Genomic DNA, 25,319 nt, shown 5'->3' with positions numbered 1-25,319 from the left:
TTCGAACCCTTGGCCTGATCGATGCTTCTTGTTTCGGAATACGTTTTGGTTGTTTATGCTTCTTATAGGTTCGAAGATTCAAACGTTCTTTAGCACGAAGAACATTTGACTTCGAAGTGCTCACTTTTTAGCCACATCCCGAACTGAAACCTCCTTTCTTTTGCTCGAACGCCTTCAGTATACGTTTATCCAACTGAAGGTTTTCCATAAATACGTTTATTTCTTAAGGCAGTTTACATAAGTTTTTCTTCGCCGTAGCATCACTTTTACATAATATTCTTATCCTAATTTAATTCTAACATAGTCACAACGTTTTGAATTTATTAAAACATATTCTCTTATAGCTTAAATATCATCTTAGGTAACTCGTCATTAATTATGAAATCTACTCGGAAATATTATTTGAACCAAACGATTAACTTCTATAAATTATAAAATAAGCTGTTATTTTCAGACATTTTGTTGATAATTTCATAAACTGTTTCGAGTTTGTTTGTATCATTACATAATTTTTATTCTAATTTAGCTATTGGTTGAACTCATGGACGCAGCTGGGATCAGAACTAAGTCTTAAAAGGGGCCTTTATTAAATTGAAACTCCAATTTTCTTTATGAAATGATAAATAAGTTTCATGTATGAAAGGTCACGACAAGCAAGAATGTCTCGAACTGGGATATTGGATAGTTTACCTTGGGTACGCAAAGAATTTATTAGTTGAGATCTGACATCACGATACTCCACGCATGTCCAAACGACATGATCAATATCCCGATAACCTTCTCCGCAAGCACAATGATTAGTCTCGGAGAGCCCAATTCGAAGGAGATGTGCATCTAACGTGTAGTGATTGGACATGAGTCTGGACATCACACGAATGAAATCCCTACTCACATCCAGTCCCCTGAACCATGCCTTTGTCGATATTTTCGGAATAATTGAGTGCATCCACCGACCCAGATCATCTCTATCCCAAGATGCTTGCCAGCTGGCAAGTGTTCTTTGGCGAGACGAACTATAGAATTCGTTGAAAGCAATCGGTCGCTCATAAATTTCACCCTCAATAGCACCACGTTTGGCTAAATTATCGGCTCTTTCATTGCCTGGAATGGAGCAATGAGCCGGGACCCAGACTATAGTGATTAGATAATTATTATTCAATATGTCGTTCAGACACTGTTTTATTTTACCCAAGAAAAACGGTTCATTTTTGCCAGCAGCGATTGAGCGAATGGCTTCAATTGCACTCAGACTATCTGTGAAGAGGAAATAATGGTTTGGAGATAATGTGTCGATTACACTCAAACTATAATGAACTGCTGCTAGCTCTGCTATATAAACAGATGCAGGTTCTTGAAGCCTAAATGAGGCCGAAACATTATTGTTGAACATACCAAACCCTGTCGCTTCTTCAATTCGCGATCCGTCCGTGTAAAACATTTTCTCAGAGTCAATATGCCTGAACTTACTTGAAAATATTTTTGGGATTTCCGTCGAGCGTAGATGATCCGGGATTCCACGCACTTCACGCTGCATGGATGTATCGAAAAATAAAGTTGAGTCAGGGGCACTTAGGATGCTGACACGGATAGGAATATATCTTGAAGGGTTGATTTCCTGTGACATATGGTTAAAATATACTGTCATAAATTTTGTTTGAGATCGAAGCTCGACTAGTCGTTCGAAATTATTAATTACCATGGGATTCAGCACCTCACATCTTATTAGCAGGCGTGATGAAAGCTCCCAAAATCGATCTTTTAATGGAAGAACTCCCGCGAGAACTTCAAGACTCATTGTATGTGTCGAGTGCATGCAGCCTAAGGCAATTCGCAAACAACGGTACTGAATTCGCTCAAGTTTGATAAAATGAGAGTTTGCAGCGGAACGAAAACAAACGCATCCATATTCCATCACTGAAAGTATCGTTGTTTGATACAATTTTATTAGATCTTGCGGATGAGAACCCCACCAAGATCCTGTTATTGTTCGAAGAAAATTTACTCTTTGTTGGCATTTCGTTATCAGATACCTAATGTGTCCTCCCCACGTGCATTTGGAATCGAACCACACCCCGAGGTATTTAAAAGTTAAAACCTGTTGGATCATTCTTCCCATCATATGGAGCTGAAGCTGCGCGGGATCATGCTTTCTTGAAAAGACGACTAACTCTGTTTTCTCCGCAGAGAATTCGATACCAAGATGAACAGCCCAAACGGACAAGTTATCTAAGGTATCTTGCAATGGTTTATGCAGATCAATAGCTTTGGGCCCAGTAACTGAAACCACGCCATCATCTGCCAATTGCCTTAGTGTACATGGGGTTACTAGACAGCTGTCAATGTCATTCACGTAAAAATTATAGAGGAGCGGACTGAGGCATGAGCCTTGCGGGAGACCCATGTAGCTAATTCTGAATGTTGCCAAATCGCCATGTGAAAAATACATGCACTTCTCTGACAAAAGGTTGTGCAAATAATTATTTATAACCGCTGGAAGTCCATGTTGGTGGAGCTTGTCTGAAAGAACATCAATGGAAACTGAATCAAATGCTCCTTTAATGTCTAAAAATACAGATGCCATTTGTTGCTTTTGAGCGAAGGCAATTTGGATGTCAGACGAAAGTAATGCAAGGCAATCATTCGTCCCTTTATTTCTACGGAAGCCAAACTGAGTATCTGACAACAAACCGTTCGTCTCGACCCAAGTGTCGAGACGTCGTAGAATAATTTTTTCGAACAATTTTCTGATGCAGGACAACATCGCAATGGGTCTATATGAGTTGTGATTGGAAGCTGGTTTCCCCGGCTTTTGAATGGCGATAACTTTCACTTGTCTCCAGTCAGGCGGAACAATATTTTGCTCAAGAAACTTGTTGAACAATTCCAACAAACGTCTTTTTGCGAGGTCGGGCAGATTCTTCACCAAGTTGAATTTAATTCTGTCCAACCCAGGGGCGTTATTGTTACAAGACAAGAGTGCTATAGAAAATTCCATCATTGAAAATGGGTTATTAATAAAACCATTATTTGGAGGAGATTCCCGTATAATGCTTTGCGTAGGAACAGAATCTGGGCAAACTTTCCTAGCAAAGTCAAATATCCATCGGTTCGAGTATTCATCACTCTCATTGCCCACGTTACGATTCCTCATTCGTCTGGCCGTATTCCAAAGAGTGCTCATTGAGGTATCTCTTGACAAACCTTCGACAAAATGTCTCCAATAGCTACATTTTTTGGCTCGAAGTATGCTCTTGTACTTGGTTTCTAAAACCATAAGTTTTTCAAAATTCTGAGGAGTTCCTCCTCCCCGTTTTAGAAACGTCTTGCAAGCATTTTGTTTTGCGAGTTTAGCCTCTGAGCACTCTTTGTCCCACCAGGGGTTGGGAGGCCTTCTGTTAGTCGTTGGCCCAGGAAAGCGTTTAGTTTGGGATTGTTCTGCTGCCTCCAGAATCGAACAAATGAGGAAGTCATATTCTTCAAGTGGAGGGAGCTCTTCCATTGAATTCAAAATACTAGAGATATTACTTTGGTATTTAATCCAGTCGATATTTTTTGTCAAATCATATGGAATACTAGCGGAAGTAGCAATGCAATTGCTACTGCTAATTGAGATGATGATTGGTAAATGATCGCTACCGTGTAAATCAGGCAGTATTTTCCAGGTGCAATCTAGTCGAATTGATGTTGAGCAAAGAGATAGATCTAATGCACTTGGGCGTGCCGGAGGTCTTGGGATCCGTGTCATGCTACCCATATTTAATACCGTCATGCTAAAATTGTCACAAATGTTTTGTATTAAAGATGATCTGCTATCATTGTAAACGGAACCCCACATAATACCGTGCGAATTTAAATCCCCCAGAATCAATCGTGGTGCAGGAAGGGCTTCAACCATTTCATTAAGCTGTTGCTGTCCAACTTGTGCTTTTGGAGGAATATAAACCGAAGCTATGCAAATATCTTTGCCTTTAATGTTTATTTAGCAAGCAACAACTTCTATACTAGAAGTTGAAGGGATGTTTAATCTATAAAAGGAATAGCATTTCTTAATTCCCAAAAGCACTCCACCATACGGAGAGTCTCTATCGAGACGTATAATGTTAAAATCATTAAAATTTAAAGCTATGTTTGAAGTAAGCCATGTTTCGCATAAAGCAAATACATCACATTTTTGACTATGCAATAAAATTTTAAATGAATCAAGTTTTGGCATGATGCTTCGACAATTCCACTGCAGGACAGTGATTGTATCATTTGCGGCGGGTGATAAATTATCCATCAAAAGATACAAAACCTGAGACAATTGGCCATTGAGCTGATAACTGCTTCAAAAAATTTCTAGCTATTGGAAGGAATGCCATTATGAGGGTCTTTAAGGGTTCAGATATATTGAATGCTGAGAAAATCCATTCAACAATTTCCGAAAACTTCAGTAATCCTGTTGGTGGCTGTGAAATGGAGCCCACAGGATTATTACCTTTTTCTGTGCTAGATCCTGGATTGGTTTGTGAATTTGACAAACCAGGAGGCACAGTCTTTGGTTTTGACTTTTTTTGTTTAACACGGGGATCTTTTTTTGAAGATGAAACTTTAGGTGTCTTTTTTGGTAATTTGGAAGAAGACTTCTTTCTCTTAACTGACCCTTGGGTAGTGATAAACGAATTACCTTCACTATTTTCGTCAGATTCAGAGTCCTCTGTTTCCTCTAGATTTGAAAACCCGTTTTCGGTTTCCAAAGGGGGGACATCAATGACCGTTTTAAGCATTTCTGCATATGTGCGCTTAGACCGTGCTTTCAAAGAAAGCTTAATTTTGTCTTTGTGCACTTTAAATGCAGTGCATACTGAAATATCCTCATGAGGACTTTCTTCACAATAAATACATTTTTCAATTTCCTTGTTGCAATCATTATCTTTATGAGGTCCTTCACACTTAATACATTTTGGTTTATTGCTACAGTAAGTAGCTGTGTGTCCGAATTTTTTGCAGTTCGTACAATTCATTACATTTGGAACAAAAAGCCGAACAGGGAGGCGAATTTTATCGACATAGACATGGGACGGCAACGCAGATCCGGCAAATGTCACTCGAAACGAGTCTGATGGGCGATAAACATTTTTTCCCTCTTCATAAACTACTGAGTACAGTTGTTTGCACTCCAGTATTTTCACACCCTCAAGCATAGAGTTCTTGAAACGACCAACACCATGCTTGAGTAAATCATCTACCGAAAGACTCGCTTCGGTAACAACACCGTCAATTTCGACATCTTTGGAGGGTATGTAAACTTTATACTCTTTAATGAAATGTTCCGAAGAGACAATATCATTCGCGTGTTTCAAATTATTTACCACAACACGAATTTTATCGTTATTTACTTTTATGATCTCTTTGATTGAAGAGTATCGTGATGTCAAACCTTTAGAAATTTGGTAAATGTTTAATGGCTTTGATATACGTCTAAAAAAGACTATCCAAGGCCCAGAAGAGCTCTCCTGATATTTTTTCGTTCGTGGGGGTATCGGATTCATGCTAGGATTTACGTCCATGGATTCATCCATTACATTAAAATTTTTAACTAAACTTTAAAATAAAATTTGAAACCAACACTACACAGTACTCAATCAAAAGGAAAAGAAAAAACTTCTACCTTGAAATTGTTGTCTATCTCCGTTGCACTGCCGTGTAGATCCTCGTTGCTCTAGATGTTCTTGTTGGATGTATCTGGACGTTGATACAATGCTGAAGCTCACTGTAGCGATAGAATACGATGTGATGCTACTGCTACCTGACATCCAGCACCACTCGATCTCCGATTTACTTTTGTCTTCGCCAGCTGTAACCAGCGCAGGTCACCGGTGTATACCTGCGTGTTGTATGGCAGTGGAAAGACCGAGTTGTCTTGTCTCCTTCTTCCTTGTGCTCCGCACCGATATGCTTCTGCACCGAAGTGCCTTCGCACCGGTGTGCTTTTGCACTCTCCTGCTTCTGTGTGCCTTTGCACTCTTCTTCTTCAATGTGCCTTTGCACTCTCCTGCTCAGCACTTGTGGCTGTATATTGTGGCCTGGGTAGAGCTTGGGAAACGCCCTTTGTTGTTTCCTTCACCAGCTTGGCCCAGCACTAGGGCTCTCTTATGCAGCACGATTTTACGTTTTAACGGCTGCTGCCAACAGGTCTCTACCTGTAGTTCAACCGTTGTCGTATTTAACGCGTGTAAACTAACCAGCGTTATTAAACTGTACGCTTCTATACACAACCTTCTCGGTTGAACGGCTATTACTGAATGAACTGAAGGTTAGCAGGACCCTTTTTTCGACCCGTTTTTGGTTTATTCTCAAAGGTGTTATTCTCACCGAACTTCCTGATTGCATTTCGCACGGCTTTTTCACTTACTCCTTCCATTTTTGCTATCTTTCTCAATGACAGTCCGCGTTCTGTGCACCATATGTACATAATTTTTCGACGTTGTTCTGCTGAAAATCCACGCATTTCGAAACAAACTAATGAAAACGAATATTCAACTGCACAAGTGGTTAGAAAAGAGTGTAAACAATAGCACGCATGGCAGCGGTTTTTGGTTGCGTCCATACTTTCTGGGACAGTCTTTACCAAGTGCCGTTGTATAAGTTTATATGTATTATTTATTCATTAAGCAGATATGGGCTAGATAAATGTCAAAACTTGTCGCCAAGAAGTCTGTACGGAATTTAATGAGGAACGTTCGTAAGAAGCTGCGCCAGCTAGTCTACAATGGCTAAGTAGCAAATGTTGAGAATAATATTCTGTTGTTGTAGTTTAATCTTATCAGTATATCGAATAACATTTGAATATCTAACACTTGTGAATTATTTACAGCGAAATCAAAGTGCGTCCATACTTTCTGGGACAGTCTTTAAACTGTTATTATATAATGATTCCAACAACTACACCTCGTAACATATAACGCTCTACAGGGGCTACCACGTTTGGCATAAAGCCGTTTGGCATAATACCGTTTGGCATAACGACATTTGGCATAATGGTTATTTGGCATAATGGTTATTTGGCATAATAGTTATTTGGCATAATGGTCATTTGGCATAACAGTCATCTGGCATAACAGATGAACAAACTGCTTAATAGAAATTGTTCTAATTTACTACAATTTTGCAAGGTCTAATGCGGCTACGCCTCATCGTTTTTAATGACCTGCTGTCCGACCTCGCTGCCGCTCGTTCGGACTTAACTAAGGGATAGCTCCTAGCTTTGGGTAATCCGGGCAAACGCCCGCAACTAGACAGAGGTGATTTCTGCGGGGGCGCTGCCCCCCCCCCCCCCCCCCCCGCAGTGGCCGGCGCTTCCGACGGCGGGTCGCCGGCGCACTCGCGGCCTTCGGCCGTCTCGACCTGAATCATCTATGACGAACAGAATATTGTGCTAGCACTAAGTGAGTTGCTTGTATAAAATGATAGTGTGCCATTTACTACAGAATTTTTAATATAAAAGAAATATGTAATAATGCTATATCACCTAATATTATCGAACTATTTGGACCGAATATAAAATTCACATATTTCGTTCGAGTTTTCTTTGAACAACATAACTCGATCGAAACGCAAACGAAAATTTACAAATGCAATTATTATTATGACAAATGGCATTATGCCAAATGACCATTATGCCAAAAGACCATTATGCCAAATAACCGTTATGCCAAATAACCATTATGCCAAATAGCGTTATGCCAAACGGTATTATGCCAAATGACCTTATGCCAAACGGGCCGCCCCCCCGCTCTACAGATGATAAGATATGATTCTGAATCATTTCATTTACTTCAACAGTCGCCTTCTCTTGAACATGCGTTTCCGTTTTGGAATATGAATGAAAATAATGCGGTAACAGTGGTCAAATGTTGTGGTTTGTACCCTTTCAGGACTGACGTACGAATTTATAATATTTGTTCATTATGAGCAAATGCTGAAATTAGCATTGGTTAAGGTTTGGCGGTTCAATGTATAAGACGCTGCTCTTACAAGCCAGTTGTCGTATGTTCGAGCCTCGACCTGGAAGGATTCGTAGTGTCAGTAGAATCGTAGCACCAGCCATGCAATGGTTCTGTACGGCTGCGAAGTCTGTTAAAACAGAAGGTCAAATTCCACCACAGGAATGTAATACCAAGGCTTTGCTTTGCTTTGAGGCTGTGAACCATTTCGCGGTTAATTTTAACTTTTGGTTAAAGCCTGACACTCGAGCGGTTATTTTGATGTTGTCAAAAATAACCCTGCTCGGAAGCATGGTTATTTTTGATAGATCGATGATTATTTTCCGACACTGAAAAAAATATTGCAAAGAAAATTCCAATGTCAATTCTTTAGTTAAAATTATTTCCAGTGCAAAATAAACCCAAATAAAGTCAAACTTTGAAATGGGCCTCAGTTTCAGTTAAATTTAACAACTCGATATAAAATAACCGCTTAAGTGTCAAATTTCAACCAAAAGTTAAAATTAACCGCGAAATGGTTTACAGCCTTAGAATAATTTCATTAGGTAATGGGTTGTAGTGATCAATACCTGGAAGATCCAGCCTTCAGATGGGTAGGTGGGTTGAATATTACATGAAAGTCGGCCGCATCCTTCGGTGAGTGTGGGTCCGCGATTAGTTCATGTTTTGGTTTAGTTTCATGAATAGAGTGAAGAGATGAACATAAAGAAAGATTAATCGACAGTGAACATAACATATACACGGAGAACCCTTTGATCATAAAATTGCTATATCGCAGTTTTTGATTTTTGCGATAGTTGATTTAACTAATTTATATTTGATTCAACCAATATGGTTTTTGATTTGCATATATTCACGTAGTTGAAAAATATGTTGTTTTGAATGCTGTCAAATGCCGGAGACAGTTGAAAGCAAAACAATAATCGCAATGCAAAATCAACAACTTTTTTAGTTGAAATCTGTTCGCGTCGCTTCAAAATGTCAATGAAAACAACATCGATGATTAAAGCGTTTGGTGAAATTGTGTTCATTCGATTTGAGAAATTTATGATAACAAGTGTTTATCTAACAGCGGTGTTGTGATAAAGTTAACCTTGTTTAAGATGAAAAAGATTTGGTGACAAATTAGAAAATGTTAAAGAATGATCATCTCGTAATCTTTCAGGTATGGGCAAAAATTTTATGCATCAAATTAGATCATTGATTTACTTCCAGCAGACTGTTTTACTTCCAGCTGTTTGATACCGATGATGATGTTCATGCATTAGCAATAAAACACTTTTTGACATGAATTTAATTTATAAAAGTAACAGGAGCGAACGGTTCCAAACACACAGAACGCGCAGCGTTTGAATGGCGCGTTTGAATTGCCGTCGCAAAATTCTAATTCCCAGCGGTTGATGCACCCAAGCTCATATAAATTAACTAAAACTATCAGTGCATAACTTTAGTGCAACGGTTTGAAGGCATCGTCTTTCAATAATTATTTTAGGTAAATTTAATAATTTCGCTAATTTACTCGCCCCCCGGGCACTTTTGCTGATTAAAAACGTTTTTCTACATCAATCATTTCCGATCGAATCAGAAGTATTTTTTTATAATTTAGATCTTTACTGATCTCGACTTGACTTGACTTGACATACAAAAATCAAAATCACTTAGAGATCAGATCAGTTCTGATTTCGTAATGATAATTTATTCCTTGGTTAAGATCACTTGAAATCAGCAGTGATCGGTGGTTTTCCCAGCCCTAATGATATCACATGTCAATATAAAATACTGTTTATATTTTAACAACGATATTTATTTCATGAATCTCAACATACCGAACTTATTTCAAATAGATCATGACGTGTATCAGTAAGTATATTTTGATTATTTTCGCAAATCAATAACATTGTTCGAGTTGATTCAACTATTGGCAATGTCTAAAACAAATAAAACCGATTTATTTTTCAACTAACAAAATTTTGTTTCAATAACAACACCAGTTATTTCAACTAAAATATTTGTTGAAATTGAAAGGTATGTGTCCTCACTAATTGACAGTATTTTTTTTTCAAACAGTTAAATTAGTTGTTTCAACAATCGTTTCTGCTAATCGATAAACAAAAATGACAGTTTAGTTAAAACAACAATGTTTTTCTGAATTTGATTGGTTAAAATTTGGTACAACTAATCGATTGTTGTTTTTCCTAAACTGTCATTTTTGTTTTTCGATCAACAGAAACGATGGTTGAAATAACAAAAAATTTGGTTGAAAAAAAGATGCTGTCAGTTAGTCAAGAGACACACACCTTTCAATTTCAATGAAGATTTTAGTTACAACAACCGACCTTGTTTTTAATTTAACAGTTATGTGAGTTGAAAAACAAATCGGTTTTAGTTGTTTTAGGTATTACGATTAGTTATTTCAACTTAAGCAAAATTATTGATTTTGAATGACAATAAAACGTTCTGATATTTTAAATGAAAATTCGGTATGTTAAGATATGTAAAAAATATATTATGACGTTATAAATAAAATTATATTATGACGTTATAAATATAAGTTAATGTTGTTGTAGTTCTGCGCGTTGTGCTTCTACGCACTGAAACCGGCTGTTATGTACAGAAGTAACGCATCAAATTAATTGATTTCTATGATTGGTAATTGATTTGCGAAAAAACTAGTATATCAATTCAAAATCTAATGAGATCCTATGTTCCTAAAATTTATTTTTAATTTTTAGTTTTCGGTAAAGGATCACACTCATATCCTTTATTTTTAATAAAGCTGAAAAATGATATTATCTTCCATCTATCGCTATGATAAAACCTTTCTCAGCCCTTACTTTACATTAAATGAATTATTCACTGAAACCATTTTTATTTTTGTTTTTAATATACTGTCTTTTAGTAGTGCTGGTGTCAACGAAATTTTCTGATTGTAACCACTATATTACTTACGAACAAAAAGTCGAACCGAATGCACTGATTTTTATTGTTTGAGCCATTGCAACTTACAGTTTCAACAGATGATATGAATGAATATTAAACAATTTCAATTTAATCACTTTGTTCATACCATTTTTGTACATGACTTGAAGATAACATGATACTTAACATGAATTTCACGATGAAGAATCAAGTTGATTTTAAGACCAAAATTCAAACGCATACAATTCACTGGGTTCTAGTTTTGGTTAAACACGTTTTGTCAATTGAAATATCTCTAACGGCTATCAATTCTGTGCATAGCACTTTTATATCAATCGTTTCTTCTTGTAACACCAGAGAAGTAAAGATGTAGATAATTTATCATCACATTAATATTCTGACAACTAGTGTTATGATGAAGATTAATTTACTATCATTCAAAAGTTACTCTTTACGAGTTTTACAAACGTATAATAAGCGAATTTCGTTTGAATAAAAATGTTTAAGAAACGCGTTTGAATTTCAACTAATGTAATGGTTGATTTTCCATTGCGATTTTATTTTGCTTTGTGCTGTTTTTGACATAAGACAGCATTAAAAACAACATATTTTTCAACTACTTCAATATGTGTAAATCAAATAGCAAATTGGTTGAATCAACTAATTATTAGTTAAAACAACAACTGCAAAAATAAAAAATTGCGAGATCGTAATTTTTTGATTGGAAGGTTTGCGGTAAAATTTTGTCCGGTTTCTGCGCTCAATGTTTTGTTCCGGTAATTACATTCAAAAATATTCAATCGGGTTTTTCAAACTGTGTTGCATTTATCCGATTTCTACATTCTACCGTTCAATTGCTGGTCAATGAACTTGAATCAAACAACTTTCAGTCCCGAAAGGGCGAAAGAAGCTTTCCGGTCAGCATCCCGCTGCGTCAGCTTTGATTTCTATTCAATCGCAATTATGTAGGTAAGCACCATGTATATACAAACAAAGTAAGTAAGTAAGGACACGCGACAAGCATCGAAAAACATATGATTCTAATTCCTGCCTTCCCCTATGGGCTAGACCGAATGATGGCGAAGACGGGGAAGGACGCAGGGCCATACACTGCATAAACCATGAGCCACCACGTGGTGCATGCTACACGACTAGCAGCTTTACCGGCCCCTACCAAACAGCACGTCGCACCCTCTTGCAGCGAACCTGAACCAAAAACATGATTGCGGTGATGACGATTTATGCGGCAGGGTAGCGATGAATTCTGACATGTAGCATGCATTTAGGAGAAACAACCTGATGCCGTGATACATCCGACGCCACGCACTGGGTAGGACAATAGGTTTTGTTGAAACTGTTGAATCCTGTGTAAGAAATCGGTCAAATTAAAAAAAATGTTTTGAATAGTTCGGAATAACTCTGTGATGACATGAATAGTTTCGTTCCTGAGACTCGAAAGTTGTACCTCATCATAAATGGATGCCAGGAGTTGTGCCTATTTCCTGCGCAGTGCGTCCCGGCATGGTGACATCCTGTGACGTGCGAGCTGATGCACATGCGGCGATTTAACGCACCTCATCTATTGACTACCGCAGGAGGGTGACGGCAAGTGCTGGGCGTGTGCTTAGACTATACACAGCATCACCCAGAGGGGTCGGAACAGGATCCGTGTTGATCTTTATCAATTCATTTAAAAACTATTATGTGTTTTTTCGGCTCTCGTCCATCAGCTACGGCGGTGGTGGCAGAGGAATGTCGTGAGATTTTTTGCACTTGTTACAGCAGCCAGGATCAATTAGAGTCGCTTTGCACATACACTGCCGAGCTCTCCCTGCCCATTCACCAAATCCAACCGGAATCCTTGCCAGACTGGAGGGAGGGTTCGGCTCGACCTAGTTGCCAAAAAGTCGACGATTAGGGAGAAGCTATAAAGTATCCTTAAACCTACAACAGGAACATCAGAACCGCACTGATCGAGTAAGTGAAAGGATCCTTCCGGAGCAATGTATCCGGCTACATCTTCACCGCCAGTCCTACTTCCGAGAAGTGGTCTTGCGGCCCAAATAGTTCCGTTTGCGCAAAAGTGTGACTTAGAATTGAGTTTGAATTTTGCTCAGCACATCGAGAGCGACGTTTGTGTCAGTGCCTTAGGATACCTACCTGCCGAATCAGTTTCAAAAGCATATTCCGGGGAAGAAATTTGTCAGAAAAGTGCCCTACCTCCCGGTCGAAGGATTACGATCCGTAAGTCCAGCTCGACCGGTCTGTTGACTCCGAACGAAGCCGATAGTGTGATGAAAAGTTGTAATTGGATTCGATCCATCAAGCTGGCCAGTGATGTGAGAAGTTATAATGCCATGCTCGAACTGACCCCCGGTCAACTTATACGGCTCCGATTGACGAAGGACGTTTGTGCCGAAGAAGAACTGAGCATGTGGTTTTCCGAGGATATCAGTGCACATATGCAGATGCCGTTCCTAACACCAGCCAATATTCAACGTAAGTAAAATTTAGAGAGTTTGGAAAAAACGACTTAAAACCACAAACAAAACGTAAAATCTTAAAACTACGTTCTGTTGGACTTCTGCTTCGCTAGACTCCGCAAATGATTCCTTAGTTTATAGAACCTTAATTGAATGGCCAGTGCTGCAATCTTACTGATTCTAAGAATCAAGTCAGGACGAGATTCGAACATTCGATATCTGACTTATGAGTACAGTTCCTTCCTTTCCCAATCATCATAGAGACTAAAACATTTTTTACTCTAAATGTTATGAGTAATTTACGACAGGTTTCGAACTCAGCGGCAGAACGGGAAACTGTCAACAATAAAGTATGTTTAACACTCCGAAAAACGGAAAATTTTAATTTTCATACTCTCTTTATTATTTTACCTTTCTCATATAGAAAGGTTATGTAATCACTGTGAAACCCGACTTATTAACCGAGACGGACTTCGGAAAATGTCTGTGTGTGGATTTCTTCGAAATTGTGAAAAAAATATTCCAATTTGAGAATATTTTTGGTTCCTATGAAACTATGGAATGAAAAAAAAGTAAAGCCTTGGCTTTATATACTTTTGATAGAATTTGTCCTTTCTGTTTCCACAGACTTCGCAGCCGACTCATAGCGGACAGAATCATTGCTTGGCTGGTACTACGATTCTACTGACACTATGAACCCTTCCAGATCGGGGCTCGAACATACGACTACTGGTTTTTAAGACCAGAGCTCTATACATTGAACCGTCCACCCGAAACAATTTGAAAGGAAACTTACTTTAATTCCTCTGAAATTATGGAACCGAGTTTCTCAAAATTAGGTTTAAATATATGAGCTTAAAGTCTTGTTCAACTTCATCTGAATCCGACTTTCGGTTCCGATGTTATAGAGTGATGAAGAAAAAATATTTCAAACCTTCATGGATAATAGTGATTCAAAAAACATAAAAAATCTTTAAAACTGTTTCAATACATTGAGCTTGCTATTTGGTGGTCGAAAAAAGTGGTACCGAGCTCCATTTTCGGAAATACTGGAAATAGGGGTCAAAGATTTTAAAATGGAACCTGCATAAATTTCTCATAGTCAACGAAAAGGTGAATAGCATAATTACAACACTAGATGGATGAAAACTGCTTTTTTGCTTTACACGGAAACATTACAAATATACATTGCAAATAAAATCTGTACTATTTCAAGCAAAGTATGAGAAAATAAACGCGCAGTTCTGTCGTTTTATGAAACTAAAAGTGCTCATTTCATAGCAATATTTTCTAGTTTTGAAAGCAAGTTTCCGTAATTAGCGAATTTCCGTTTCAACCGTCCGTTTTTTTAAATGAAATATTAGTGTTCTAATATCGATGAGATTGTTGAACATAAACATTATTATTTTTACGTTTCGTCTTTGACTCATCAGTGCAGAGCAGTTCAAATTGAACTGCTCAGTGCTAAACTAAACGAAAACGTAAAAATAATAAAAAACGGTTATGTGCCCTAGCGCAAAATTTGGCTAACCCCCCTAAATGGTTATTAAAATTAGTTAATCTTCAAAATTATGGAACCATGTTAATAAGGATAAAATGAGCCAAATCATGTGGGGCAGTGTGCCTCGGAATTGGTTTTAATAATAAATAATTGAGAACAATCTACCATTTGATGCATGTCGCGTCAACTCGAATCAATGTTGGCAGCACCCTCTCAAATTTTAATGTAAATTTATTTGCACATAAAATTTATTGCAAAAAGCTTTCTGTTGAAAGGGGTCAAATTTTGTACCATTTTTTCAATAATTTCAGGCGAAAAATGACAAATTGTACATAAAAAGTTTTTACTAGTAATTTTCTCAAAATAAGCCAGATTTTTTAAAGAAGTTTTGAAAAAATCATATTCGAGTACTTAACTAAAAATTAGAAACAACTACCGCTTTCGGTTTGGATGAAATTATGTCCCAAGATAGAAAATTTGGTTCCCTACCAACCGGTCTGCTGCTTTGATAAAAGGCGAGTGAATAATATCAGAGGCATAACTGGGTGACGTGCAACAAATAGAACTAACACGCTTGTTTCGCTTATCCGAAATATCGAAAATCGTTCTCATAAGTTAATTCATCGTGTGAATTCGTTCCAACGACTTCCATAATTGTAACGGTGCATCTTAATAAACGTTGGACTTATTCACGACAAACATAGTCCAATACAATCTTTTCAATGGAATAATATTTGAAAAATAATACTTTGGGATCTAGTTTGTGTTCTTAACAGAACTGAAGAGCTTCTGTTGTTAAATATTGTTGAAAATAAAAGCTACTTTTTCGATGTGACTGGCGATGTTATCTGGCGAACGCAAGACAATAAAATGTTCCCGACAGAGAAATTCTATACGGTGTTAATTAAACTAACACTAACTGACCAGAGCAACAAATGCTGCAAATATCATAGTTAGTTCTTTGTCATCAACACACCAATTCTGAAAAGAAAACGAAAAATTAAATCACTCCGATGTTTCACGATAATAGTGGACTTTTCCAAAAATGCAAATTCCTGGAATCTAGATATAATGTTTGAAACTGGAACTGAATTCTAAAGCACTACTATTTCTATTAGGTGAAGCTCACTACATCAAAGCCGTCGGTCTAGCTCGAGTCATGGGTGTTCCTGTTTGATGCTCATTGATATCATACATTTAAGAAAACTGCAATTTTGAGATATTTACTGAAAATGCTATCATATGCTGCTGATCATATTTTCGAAAGCATGAATTTAATACATTGTTGTACGAAGCAATCAAAAACTTATCACTCTCTCGCATTATACTAGAACGTGTTCATGTCAACAACTGGGGTTTTCCGTTAAGTTGACCATAACATTTTAGAATCGAATTTTTCAGTGTAGAACTGCAAATTGAAAAACATATTTTTACTCAAAAATTTTAATAATTAAAGTGCCCCTAATAACACTTGTTCAGAAGAATTTCTTTGCAGTTTGAGAAGGTGTTATCAACAACTGTTTTTCCTTGAAAGTGTCTATCTTGAAAGATATAACCATTTGGTAAGAAACAAAATTACCTATCTAGGGATAAAATTTCATCCAAATCAATGATGGTATTTTTTCGCAAATCGACATTAAAGTCGACATCTTCTTATAGTGCAGGATTCGATTAGCGGATTTTTGAATTATTTCATTCATTAATTTTACTAATTTACTGATTTTACTGATTTTCACCAAAACAATACAATTTTTTAGGATTTGTCATTTTTCGGCTATATCTATTTGAAAATAAAATGTAGTTTTGTCATATTATTCTGCTAAAATTAGTCTGTGGTAGAATAATGATTCAAGTCAATGTCAATTCCATCATTTGCTGTCGGTAGCGGTTAATATTTCCATTTTTGCTTGTTTTGAAGAGTTCGTGGAACAAGACAACATTTTGATCCCACCGTTCACTCTCTAAAACGATTAAGTTTTGCAGTTGTTGTTGATGGTTAGCCAAGTTCAACACATGATTTTCTGCGCTTTGGATTCTCGAAATAGAAATTAAAAAAGAAATTCTCGAGATTTCCCATGTCTCGTTACAAACCGGTGCAAAAATCCCTTATTTAATGCCGAGAAAGCAAAACATCGCTCACCGTTATTCACTTTTCCTACTGTATACCATTCAGCTCATAAGGAACCCATTTTTTCACATGCTGAGTCTCGTGTAGACGATTAGTAATGGCTTGGGAACCTTTCCGACATTTGTTTTTGAGATTGGGCATTGTCTTCTTTGAACAATCCTTGCAATTCGGGATCTGTTTTTTTTTTCAGAAGCACTTTTCTGAATAACAAAGTGATAAATGCCAACTTTGCTAATAAATTATGAGCTACCTGATTTTGCATTGACTGTATATATATATACTTATGCCGTAAACCAATGGCTTACCCCCTAACAGACGGCTTACTGGCCGTTTACAGATTGTAATTGTTCCAAGAATTTGGTTTCAAAAAAAGTAACATCATTCACCATTCTTACAGGCCAAAATTGCTACGTTTGTCACATATGCCGGAAGTCCTACGAGTATCCGAACCCCCTGAAGATTCACATAGCCACCGGTTGTGGGCAGCAATCAACGAACGTCCTTTGGCAGCGTCTGTTGCACAGCATCACTCGCTTCAGCTTCAACCCGGAATGTGATTTCCAACCGTGGAGAAGTTCGGCTTTTCGACCCGTCCTAAGTTCCAACGCGATGAAAGTGGAACTGTCTCCAACTCATCCGTTACCACCGCTAAACAAATCACCTCCCTTGGAACAGCCCCTTCATCATCATAATCATCACCATCAGAGTCATCTTCGCCATCATCACCATCACCACCCGTTGGTCGACGATTCCACCATGGTAACGGCAGCTCATCTGGAAACTATCGTCAGCAACATGGGATCCTCGAAACAGGGTCACATCTGTATCTACTGCGGGAAACTGTACTCCCGGAAGTACGGATTGAAAATTCACATACGAACCCACACGGGATTCAAACCGCTCAAGTGCCAGTACTGCTTTCGTCCATTCGGTGATCCCAGCAATTTGAACAAACACATTCGTCTGCATCGACAGCACGACAGTTCACTGTACGAGTGTAATTTATGTGGAAAAAAATTGGCACGCAGAAGGGACCTTCAGCGACACCTTCAATCGAGACATAACAGTAGTCAGGTAATCGAAAGTTCCACTTCCGAAGAAGAAGATGAAGAAGTTGTTTGAAGTGTTTTATATTAAAATAAGTACGGGTACGAGTTCAACAAAGAAAAGATTATTTTACCAAAGATACGAGTTTTTACACTTAATTACGGAGATGAAGATTATTGTTATTTAATATACGATTTAAACTTTATAGAACCATTTTTCATTGTTGTTAATATTTTTTTTTTGTTTATCACAATCATTCAATATTTGATTCGCATGAATGTGTTTGACTATGCGCCAGGAGTATTTGTGGAAGTTAGCTGGTCTGATTGTTAGATGTCGCTAGCAGTATTGGGAAAATCATGATCAGAAAAGTTTTCTTATAAAACTCAGTGACTGAAAAAATCACTTCCGAGATTCTCATTCATGAAACAAGCATCCACAAAACTAATTATTATATTTCCATCAAAAAAAAAATTCTCTGCTGAATAAATTCACAACTGAGAAATGACGACTGCAATATCTTTGATGCAAGTAGGGTAATTCATATGAACAACAATATTTTTTCCGCATTCCAAATAATTATAAGAACGACAAAAACTGTTTTAATTATGCAATGATTCTGTACGCCAAGAATCGGCTGCGAAGTCTGTTGAAACAGAAAGGCCAAATTCCACGAAAGGAATGTGTAATGCCAAGACTTCGCTGTTTTGGTTGACACTGAACTATTTAGATTAAACCCAATAAAACGCTATTTAGCATGGGTTTGATTTATAGAAGTAACCAAAGCGCAGCATTGTGCATGTCTCAAACTCGCAACAGGAGCGGCGTTTGAATGGCGCGTTTGATTTGGCATAGCGATAGCTTGCGCTCCTGTTACTTTTGCCTATGATATTTAAGCTAAATTGGCTAATATATTCTAGTCAGTTGCATAACGTGATTGTTTTCTATTAATGTTTTTATTATCATTATTACTATTATTAATCACCATGGTATTGCTGAATAAATACATCGAATACTTCACCCAACCCATACACAACCTGACAGAAATGAGCCTGTTTCATATGTGTTCCACTGAATTCAGGACGGCGCTAGTGTACCTAAACAATACGGGTGCAATGAATTACGAAACAAAAAGATTACAAGAGAAAAAAGTACTTCATTACGTTATTTACGGTCACGGCAATATATTTAAAAGGAGCGTAATTTTCATATTGTGACTCACGCAAGAACTGAATGAAATGAAAACATTGCGAATTTATCTAGAAGCGCTGTATAGCAACAAACTCATCAATAACACACGTCATAAATCTCCAAACATTACAACCAAATGTAATCTTTCTATCTTTTAATTCACTCTGCCCAACTTCTTCTCTTTGGTCTAAAAAGATAACTATTAATAGTAATTGATGGAGTTGGAATGAACTAGTGATGGGCAATACTGCTCATTTCAATGAGCGGTTCTGAACCGAACGCTCTTTCGTAAGAGTCGGTTCAATTGAACGGTTCATTGGCTCTCTCTCAGTAAACGTCAATATGGATAAGCGGTTCGAGAGAGTGAATGTGAGAGCCACGGAAATACATGAGCGGTATGGGCAATCTAACGTTGTGTCTCACGACTAGAGGTGTACGTGTTCGAGGAAGCAGAATATTGAAATAAATTAGTTGAAATTTCAATTGGAAAACATCCATGTTTCTCCTTCTATTCCAACCGAATATTCTTCGAAAATTAACTGGAGAATAAATATTTCTATGTATTTTTGACAGCTTCATTAGAAAACATCATCGTTTCAACAACAACGCAATCTACATGTCGAACTATTGTTAGAAGGTCACGGTTGAACCACGGTTCGTAGCTTGGCTATCTTTTAATGTTGAGTGCCGAGGCTCTTCTTGAGAGCCGCGCTTCAATTTTGAAGAGCCGTGGTTCGTTCGCTCATTGCTATGAGTCGGTTCGAATGAACGGCTCGTGAGCGCTCGCCCATCACTATCTGATTATCATCATTTTGCATCAAGATCTATCACCAATATTGAAGAAAACGGCAAATGATTCGTCGAAAATTAGGTCGTTATGTACTCAAACTTTGATTTGATCGTAAAAAGCAGAGATGTCTGTCTCCTCTGTGTGACGAAGAGCAAGCAAAATTTTTCCCCTCGCACTGACAACTTCAACGAGAGCTCTTCTCTTTCACATTTATACAGCACTGTTGTATAAAGTGTGCACGCATCATGAGTGCGTTTGTTTATTTCCTTTTACCTCTTCCACTGAATCGCACCAAAGTGCTAGAGCATTAGCTAATAAATTCTCTGAGGTGGATGCAGATACTTTCACAGAGGTGTACACGCCGGTGAGCACTCTGCTGTATGGTTTGCGTAGAAGAAGCGTGGACACGCAAAATCAGCAAAATAAAACAATTTTTCGTACAATTTTCGGTTTTTCTTGCAAATTTTTCATAGCAAGGCCAGATCTACTCTCTATTGATTGAAGTTCGCAGAAGTGTTCGCTCACCATCACGCGACAGTGGTCACTTGGGTGTATTTAGACGAGAGCGCGTGAGAGCGATTCATGCGAAGAGAATGTGTTTCACTCGTACCAGCTGCTTAAACCACAAGCACACACTCAAATGCTGTCTATTCGACACTGAGAAGAAGTGCGCTTTTCTCTTTGTGCGATGCTTCGTTTTTTGCATCCTCGGTGTGGACAAGAATCTGACTCCAGCGTGTATCACTCTGGTGAAATGCCATCTTAAAATGTGGGCAGCGAGCTTGCCAAAGTTTCCATGACAACACTTTGGGCAAACTTACATTTATCTTAATTTTGAAATTATCTCTCCTTATCTTATACTGGGGAAATGCACTTTAGTTGATTTTCGGTAAGTTCAACCCAAAATTAGGTAGCGGCTGGTAAGAGTGTCCCGCTGGACGTATATGAAATGGTTTCGATAAAATAGAAAATTTTAACACTAAAAATATTCAACAGCTGTTCAAACGTATTCGTATTTCGTAAAACGTCAACGTTTTCCTTCAAAATTGTAGAAATTAGCATCAAACTTCGATAATTTCAAGATGTTTTTATGTATTATTTGAATAAATGTAATCTGCTGGTACAAAGTTGGGAAGGTTTTATTGCTGTTCTCCATCTCAGCTCCACTGGGCTTTTCGCTTGCTCCTAAATAAATAAATAATTGAATAAATAAAGAAATTCAAAAATAAATGTACAAATATGGTAATCGTTTCGTAAATAAATGAATTACTAAACAAATAAATAAATAAATAAATAAATAAATAAATAAATAAACAAATAAATAAATAAATAAATTAATAAGTAAATAAATAAATAAACAAATAAATAAATAAGCAAATAAAAGTTTTCTATGGAACTTTTACCAGAAAATATCAAAGTTCTTTTTGAGTTTTGGATACCTCGAGAACACGAACTATTCTAAAAATCTTCAAGATCAAAAGATTTTTGATGAAACCGAAAGAGAATTGTTCGTAGCAGCCAATCGCTTACCAAATCAGATGAGTTCAAGTAAATTTATCAACAAGAATTAATTCACATCAGTTGTAATATCTTCTCGAATTGTGGTCGCATAAAAGTTTTAGCCAATTTTAGTAGATTTCAGCTCTGTGTCAGAGTCCGGCTTTCACTCAGATGAATAATACGAATAGTGATTTTATTCGAACTATATTTCATGATAATGTCATGTTCCAAAACAGTTCCCGAAATTCTGAACACGGTAGATTTATTCTCGTTTCAGTTTAAAACTGGAAAATAGTTCTTTAAAAAGGAATTTCGATGGATTCAGTGCTTGCCAACAGTTTCTTATGGTAGAAAACGATAAAGAAAAGTTTTCTCTTCCATTTGGTTAAAAAAATTACACTTCATTGGTCAAAGTTTTCCTGCCATACCTTTTCAAAGTAAAGGACACACTGTACACAAAATAAAGGGTGATTCTTCAATAGGTGCAGGATTTGATTTAAAAACAACACGAAAAAGACAATTGATCGAATCTTTATTGGCATCGATTGAACGATCAATATAATTTTTGAAGATGATTTCATGCAAATATTGGCCACGGCTCCACTTTAGATGGCCCTTCCAATTTTGGCAATAATGCCACCGGCCCATAAACATTCTTGGGATGCATTGGTAGCTTTTGCAATCCTTTGGGTGGTCTTCACTCCATATGTCGCAATTTTGAACTTCGTCGCTGAATACAATTTTTCGAAGTGGAACTTCCTCCAACTTTGCTAGCGCTCATTTACGATTAAATTATATGTAGACCAAACGACGATTCATGTTTCAATTGTAGACCAAACTAAACAAGTTTGATAATGATACTAGACACGATTCACGCGTGATCTATCAAAAGTAGTGTTGCAAAAAAGATACCATAAAAAAATCATCCTTTATATCATCAGAAGCGACTCAGCGAAGTTATTTTCATGTGTAAACATAAAAACGTGCAAAATCTATTTTCTGTAAACCGCTATAAAAGAGTGGTGTTTGGGAGAGGTGAAACACAAACATTAATTGATTTTTTATCCAACCAAAGGGATGTGATATAAAAAGGAACCAAATACACCGATTGAAAAAATTAACAGGTTTCTATATAATTTCGAGCAAACACTATCACCACCTTAAACTATCGTCTTAATAACTAGAAAACATACATTCATTTAGCAGTTAGTACGAAATGTTTCTATCATAAATAGTAAGTTCAGTTTTCAATCGGTTTATCCCACATACAAACAACGGTGGTCTCTCTGAACTGGACGGAATGATTGCACTTTTTTTTTCTAGCGGTTTACTTCACTCATACTTTCTTTAACTACCAAAGAAAACTGAAGAATGGTCTCCGTTGTACCTGTCACTTGTAGGTACTTGACTGTCCTCACAAATCCTGCATAGCTAGAATGATATTCTGCAACGCGGTCCGAGCATCCGACGGTGGCAACTCATTTAAAACTGCCATCGCCGCCAAACTATGCTTCTTCTGCAGATTACGCGTCTTGTCCAGTCCGGGTCCCTTGATCACTTCGCTATGAATTTTCGCATAGTCTATATTGTCTACCGAATCGCGACCCTTTTTAATTTCCTCGTACAACCCCGGATCATGTTCTAAATGAAAAAGTACCGGAGCCGAAATGAGACTGAAACGTGTGCCTAAAAATATAAAAAGAATTATCTTGTACGAAGTATAAATTTAAGTAATCAAAAACCCATACCCGGCGGTAAATTAGTACTACTGAACGGCTCCAGATCGATGCAAGCTTGCCACGCTAGAGATAGATGCTTTCCGAAAAGATAGCCCTGTTTTTGCAGTTTGACTGGCTGTCCTGCTAGAATTAAGGTTCCCTGACAACTCTTGCCGAGTAAACTACCGGCACCTAAAATGTGCCGCAAGGACCATTCCTTCTCTGGATTTCCCAGCACATCTTTGATATTCATCGGTTGAGTATTATCTTCCAAGTCTCCGAGTCCTAAATCGTCACCGAGCTGTTCGGGACTGGCCGTCCGCTGTTCCGGTTTCGACGGCAGTGGATTGTTCTGTTGATCACGATCACCGATAAAATTGGACTCGGCCAAGTCCCGGACCGATGACGAAATAAGCTCAATCAATTCCTGATTTCTCAATCCGGCCAACTGCAAACAAGCATTTCCAAGCAGATAATCACCACTCAGCAAAGCTATCTTATTGCCAAATATCATCTCACTGTCTCCACTCAGTTCATTACCAGCATTGGCCAGTGGTTGCAAATTAACCAAACCCTGGTGCACCAAATGCGAGGTTCGTATCATTTCCGTCACCTCGGCTAGCGCACGCTGCGAGTGCAGAACGCCGGCGCTCTTGTCCTGCTCCAAATCCGGAACCGAGGCCGCATGACCAGCCGCTTTCGAAATAAGCAGCACGATGAGACCCCAGGCTTGCATGTTGTTCTTTCCATTGTAGATGAGAATTCTGGAATCGAAAACAAAACAGTAAAGGTTGATATAAATGGAATACTTCACAGAATAGAATTGTTATTTTGAATCGTTAACGGTGCCAATGAAAATAAAGCAATAATGATTTTTGCAAATTTCTATATTTTGATATAAAAAGTGTATATTCTGTACAGAATTACAAAGTCATATCATCATTTTTCATTCAAAGCTATGTAATTGTATTATATATTAAAATTTCAATTCCTTTTACAATCACAGCACAGTTCACGATTTTCAATTCCAAATATTCACAATTGACGTCAATAACACCATTCCTAAATATGAATCATTCCAGTCCGACCCGCTTCAGGAATAACTTGGTTTAACAAATACGTCACAACTTGTATTTTCAAATTTCCCAAGAGACCACCTCTCAAGGCCGACCGATATCTTCACGATGTTGATACGGTGGGTACCATATGTGCGAACAAAAGAAACATTCTTCAAACCGGTTTTACTTACTTGGCCGTTTTCAGTAGTGGATGGTTGCTTCCGACCAACTTCCGGAGGTGCAGTGCCACATTGGCAATTTCGTCACTGAGCAACCACCGTAGACTTAGGAATGAAGTCGGATATCCGACAATCTTTTCCGCTTCGCTCACGGCTCGATTCCAATCGTGCTGTTTTTGGACAGGTTTAGCTGCCGTTGCCGCTTGCTGCTTGTCGCGAACCAACGAGCTGGAACTGAATGCGCGGGCATTGACTGCTAAGCTGCGAGGTGATCGTGAAAACTGGAAGCCACCTTTGGCAACCGTTCGGAGCTGTAACTGCGCGGTGCAGATTCTGCTAAGGGACATTGTTTCGGAATGAATGTCCGATTACTGGCCTCGATAAAACCGATGACAAACGAAGCTGTATTCAGCAACGTGCAAACGAATGTGGCACAGTTTCGAGTGCGTGTGCGGCTAAAGTTACAGTTTGACTGCCGCTGATATTGCCGCGACTGCTGCGCAAGAAACAATGTGCGGGACGAAATTCCTTTTCGTTTACCGTTCGCGAACGATTACCGATGCTCACTGAAAATGAACAAAATAAAATATGAAAATAAATTCGAGTACGTCATTTAATGAATGCTGTCATTTAACAAATAATTAAAATATAAAATGATTCAAGTAGAACAAATATTCTATACTAATTATCGTTGAAGTAGATCAAGATTATTAAACATAACTCAACACAAGGGTTTGATAGATTCAGGTGGTGCAGACCACATTGCTTACTTGCGTTGGTAACCAAAAATTTGTGAATAGTTCGGTATGACGACATACAT

The 25,319-nt window shown here is 37.8% G+C and overlaps 2 protein-coding genes across 2 annotated transcripts; one reads left to right on the top strand and one right to left on the bottom strand.

Annotated features, from left to right (window-relative positions):
- Positions 1–12,907: 12,907 nt before the first annotated feature.
- Positions 12,908–18,138, top strand: LOC131434318 (zinc finger protein 572). Its single transcript, XM_058600986.1, has 2 exons — positions 12,908–13,403; positions 17,414–18,138. Exons 1-2 carry the CDS (start codon positions 12,908–12,910, stop codon positions 18,136–18,138), a joined length of 1,221 nt encoding a protein of 406 aa, XP_058456969.1.
- Positions 18,139–22,652: 4,514 nt separating this feature from the next.
- On the bottom strand, positions 22,653–24,853 carry LOC131436992 (all trans-polyprenyl-diphosphate synthase PDSS2-like). Its single transcript, XM_058606012.1, has 3 exons — positions 24,512–24,853; positions 23,293–24,026; positions 22,653–23,230 (listed from the first exon to the last, which is right to left on the bottom strand). Exons 1-3 carry the CDS (start codon positions 24,844–24,846, stop codon positions 22,959–22,961), a joined length of 1,341 nt encoding a protein of 446 aa, XP_058461995.1. The 5' UTR covers positions 24,847–24,853; the 3' UTR covers positions 22,653–22,958.
- Between the last annotated feature and the right edge of the window lie 466 nt (positions 24,854–25,319).

Source organism: Malaya genurostris, chromosome 3 (genome assembly GCF_030247185.1).
Source record: "Malaya genurostris strain Urasoe2022 chromosome 3, Malgen_1.1, whole genome shotgun sequence".
Lineage (NCBI taxonomy): Eukaryota > Metazoa > Arthropoda > Insecta > Diptera > Culicidae > Malaya > Malaya genurostris.
The sequence above is the reverse complement of the archived record's forward strand: the minus strand, read 5'-3'. Positions and strand labels throughout refer to the sequence as shown.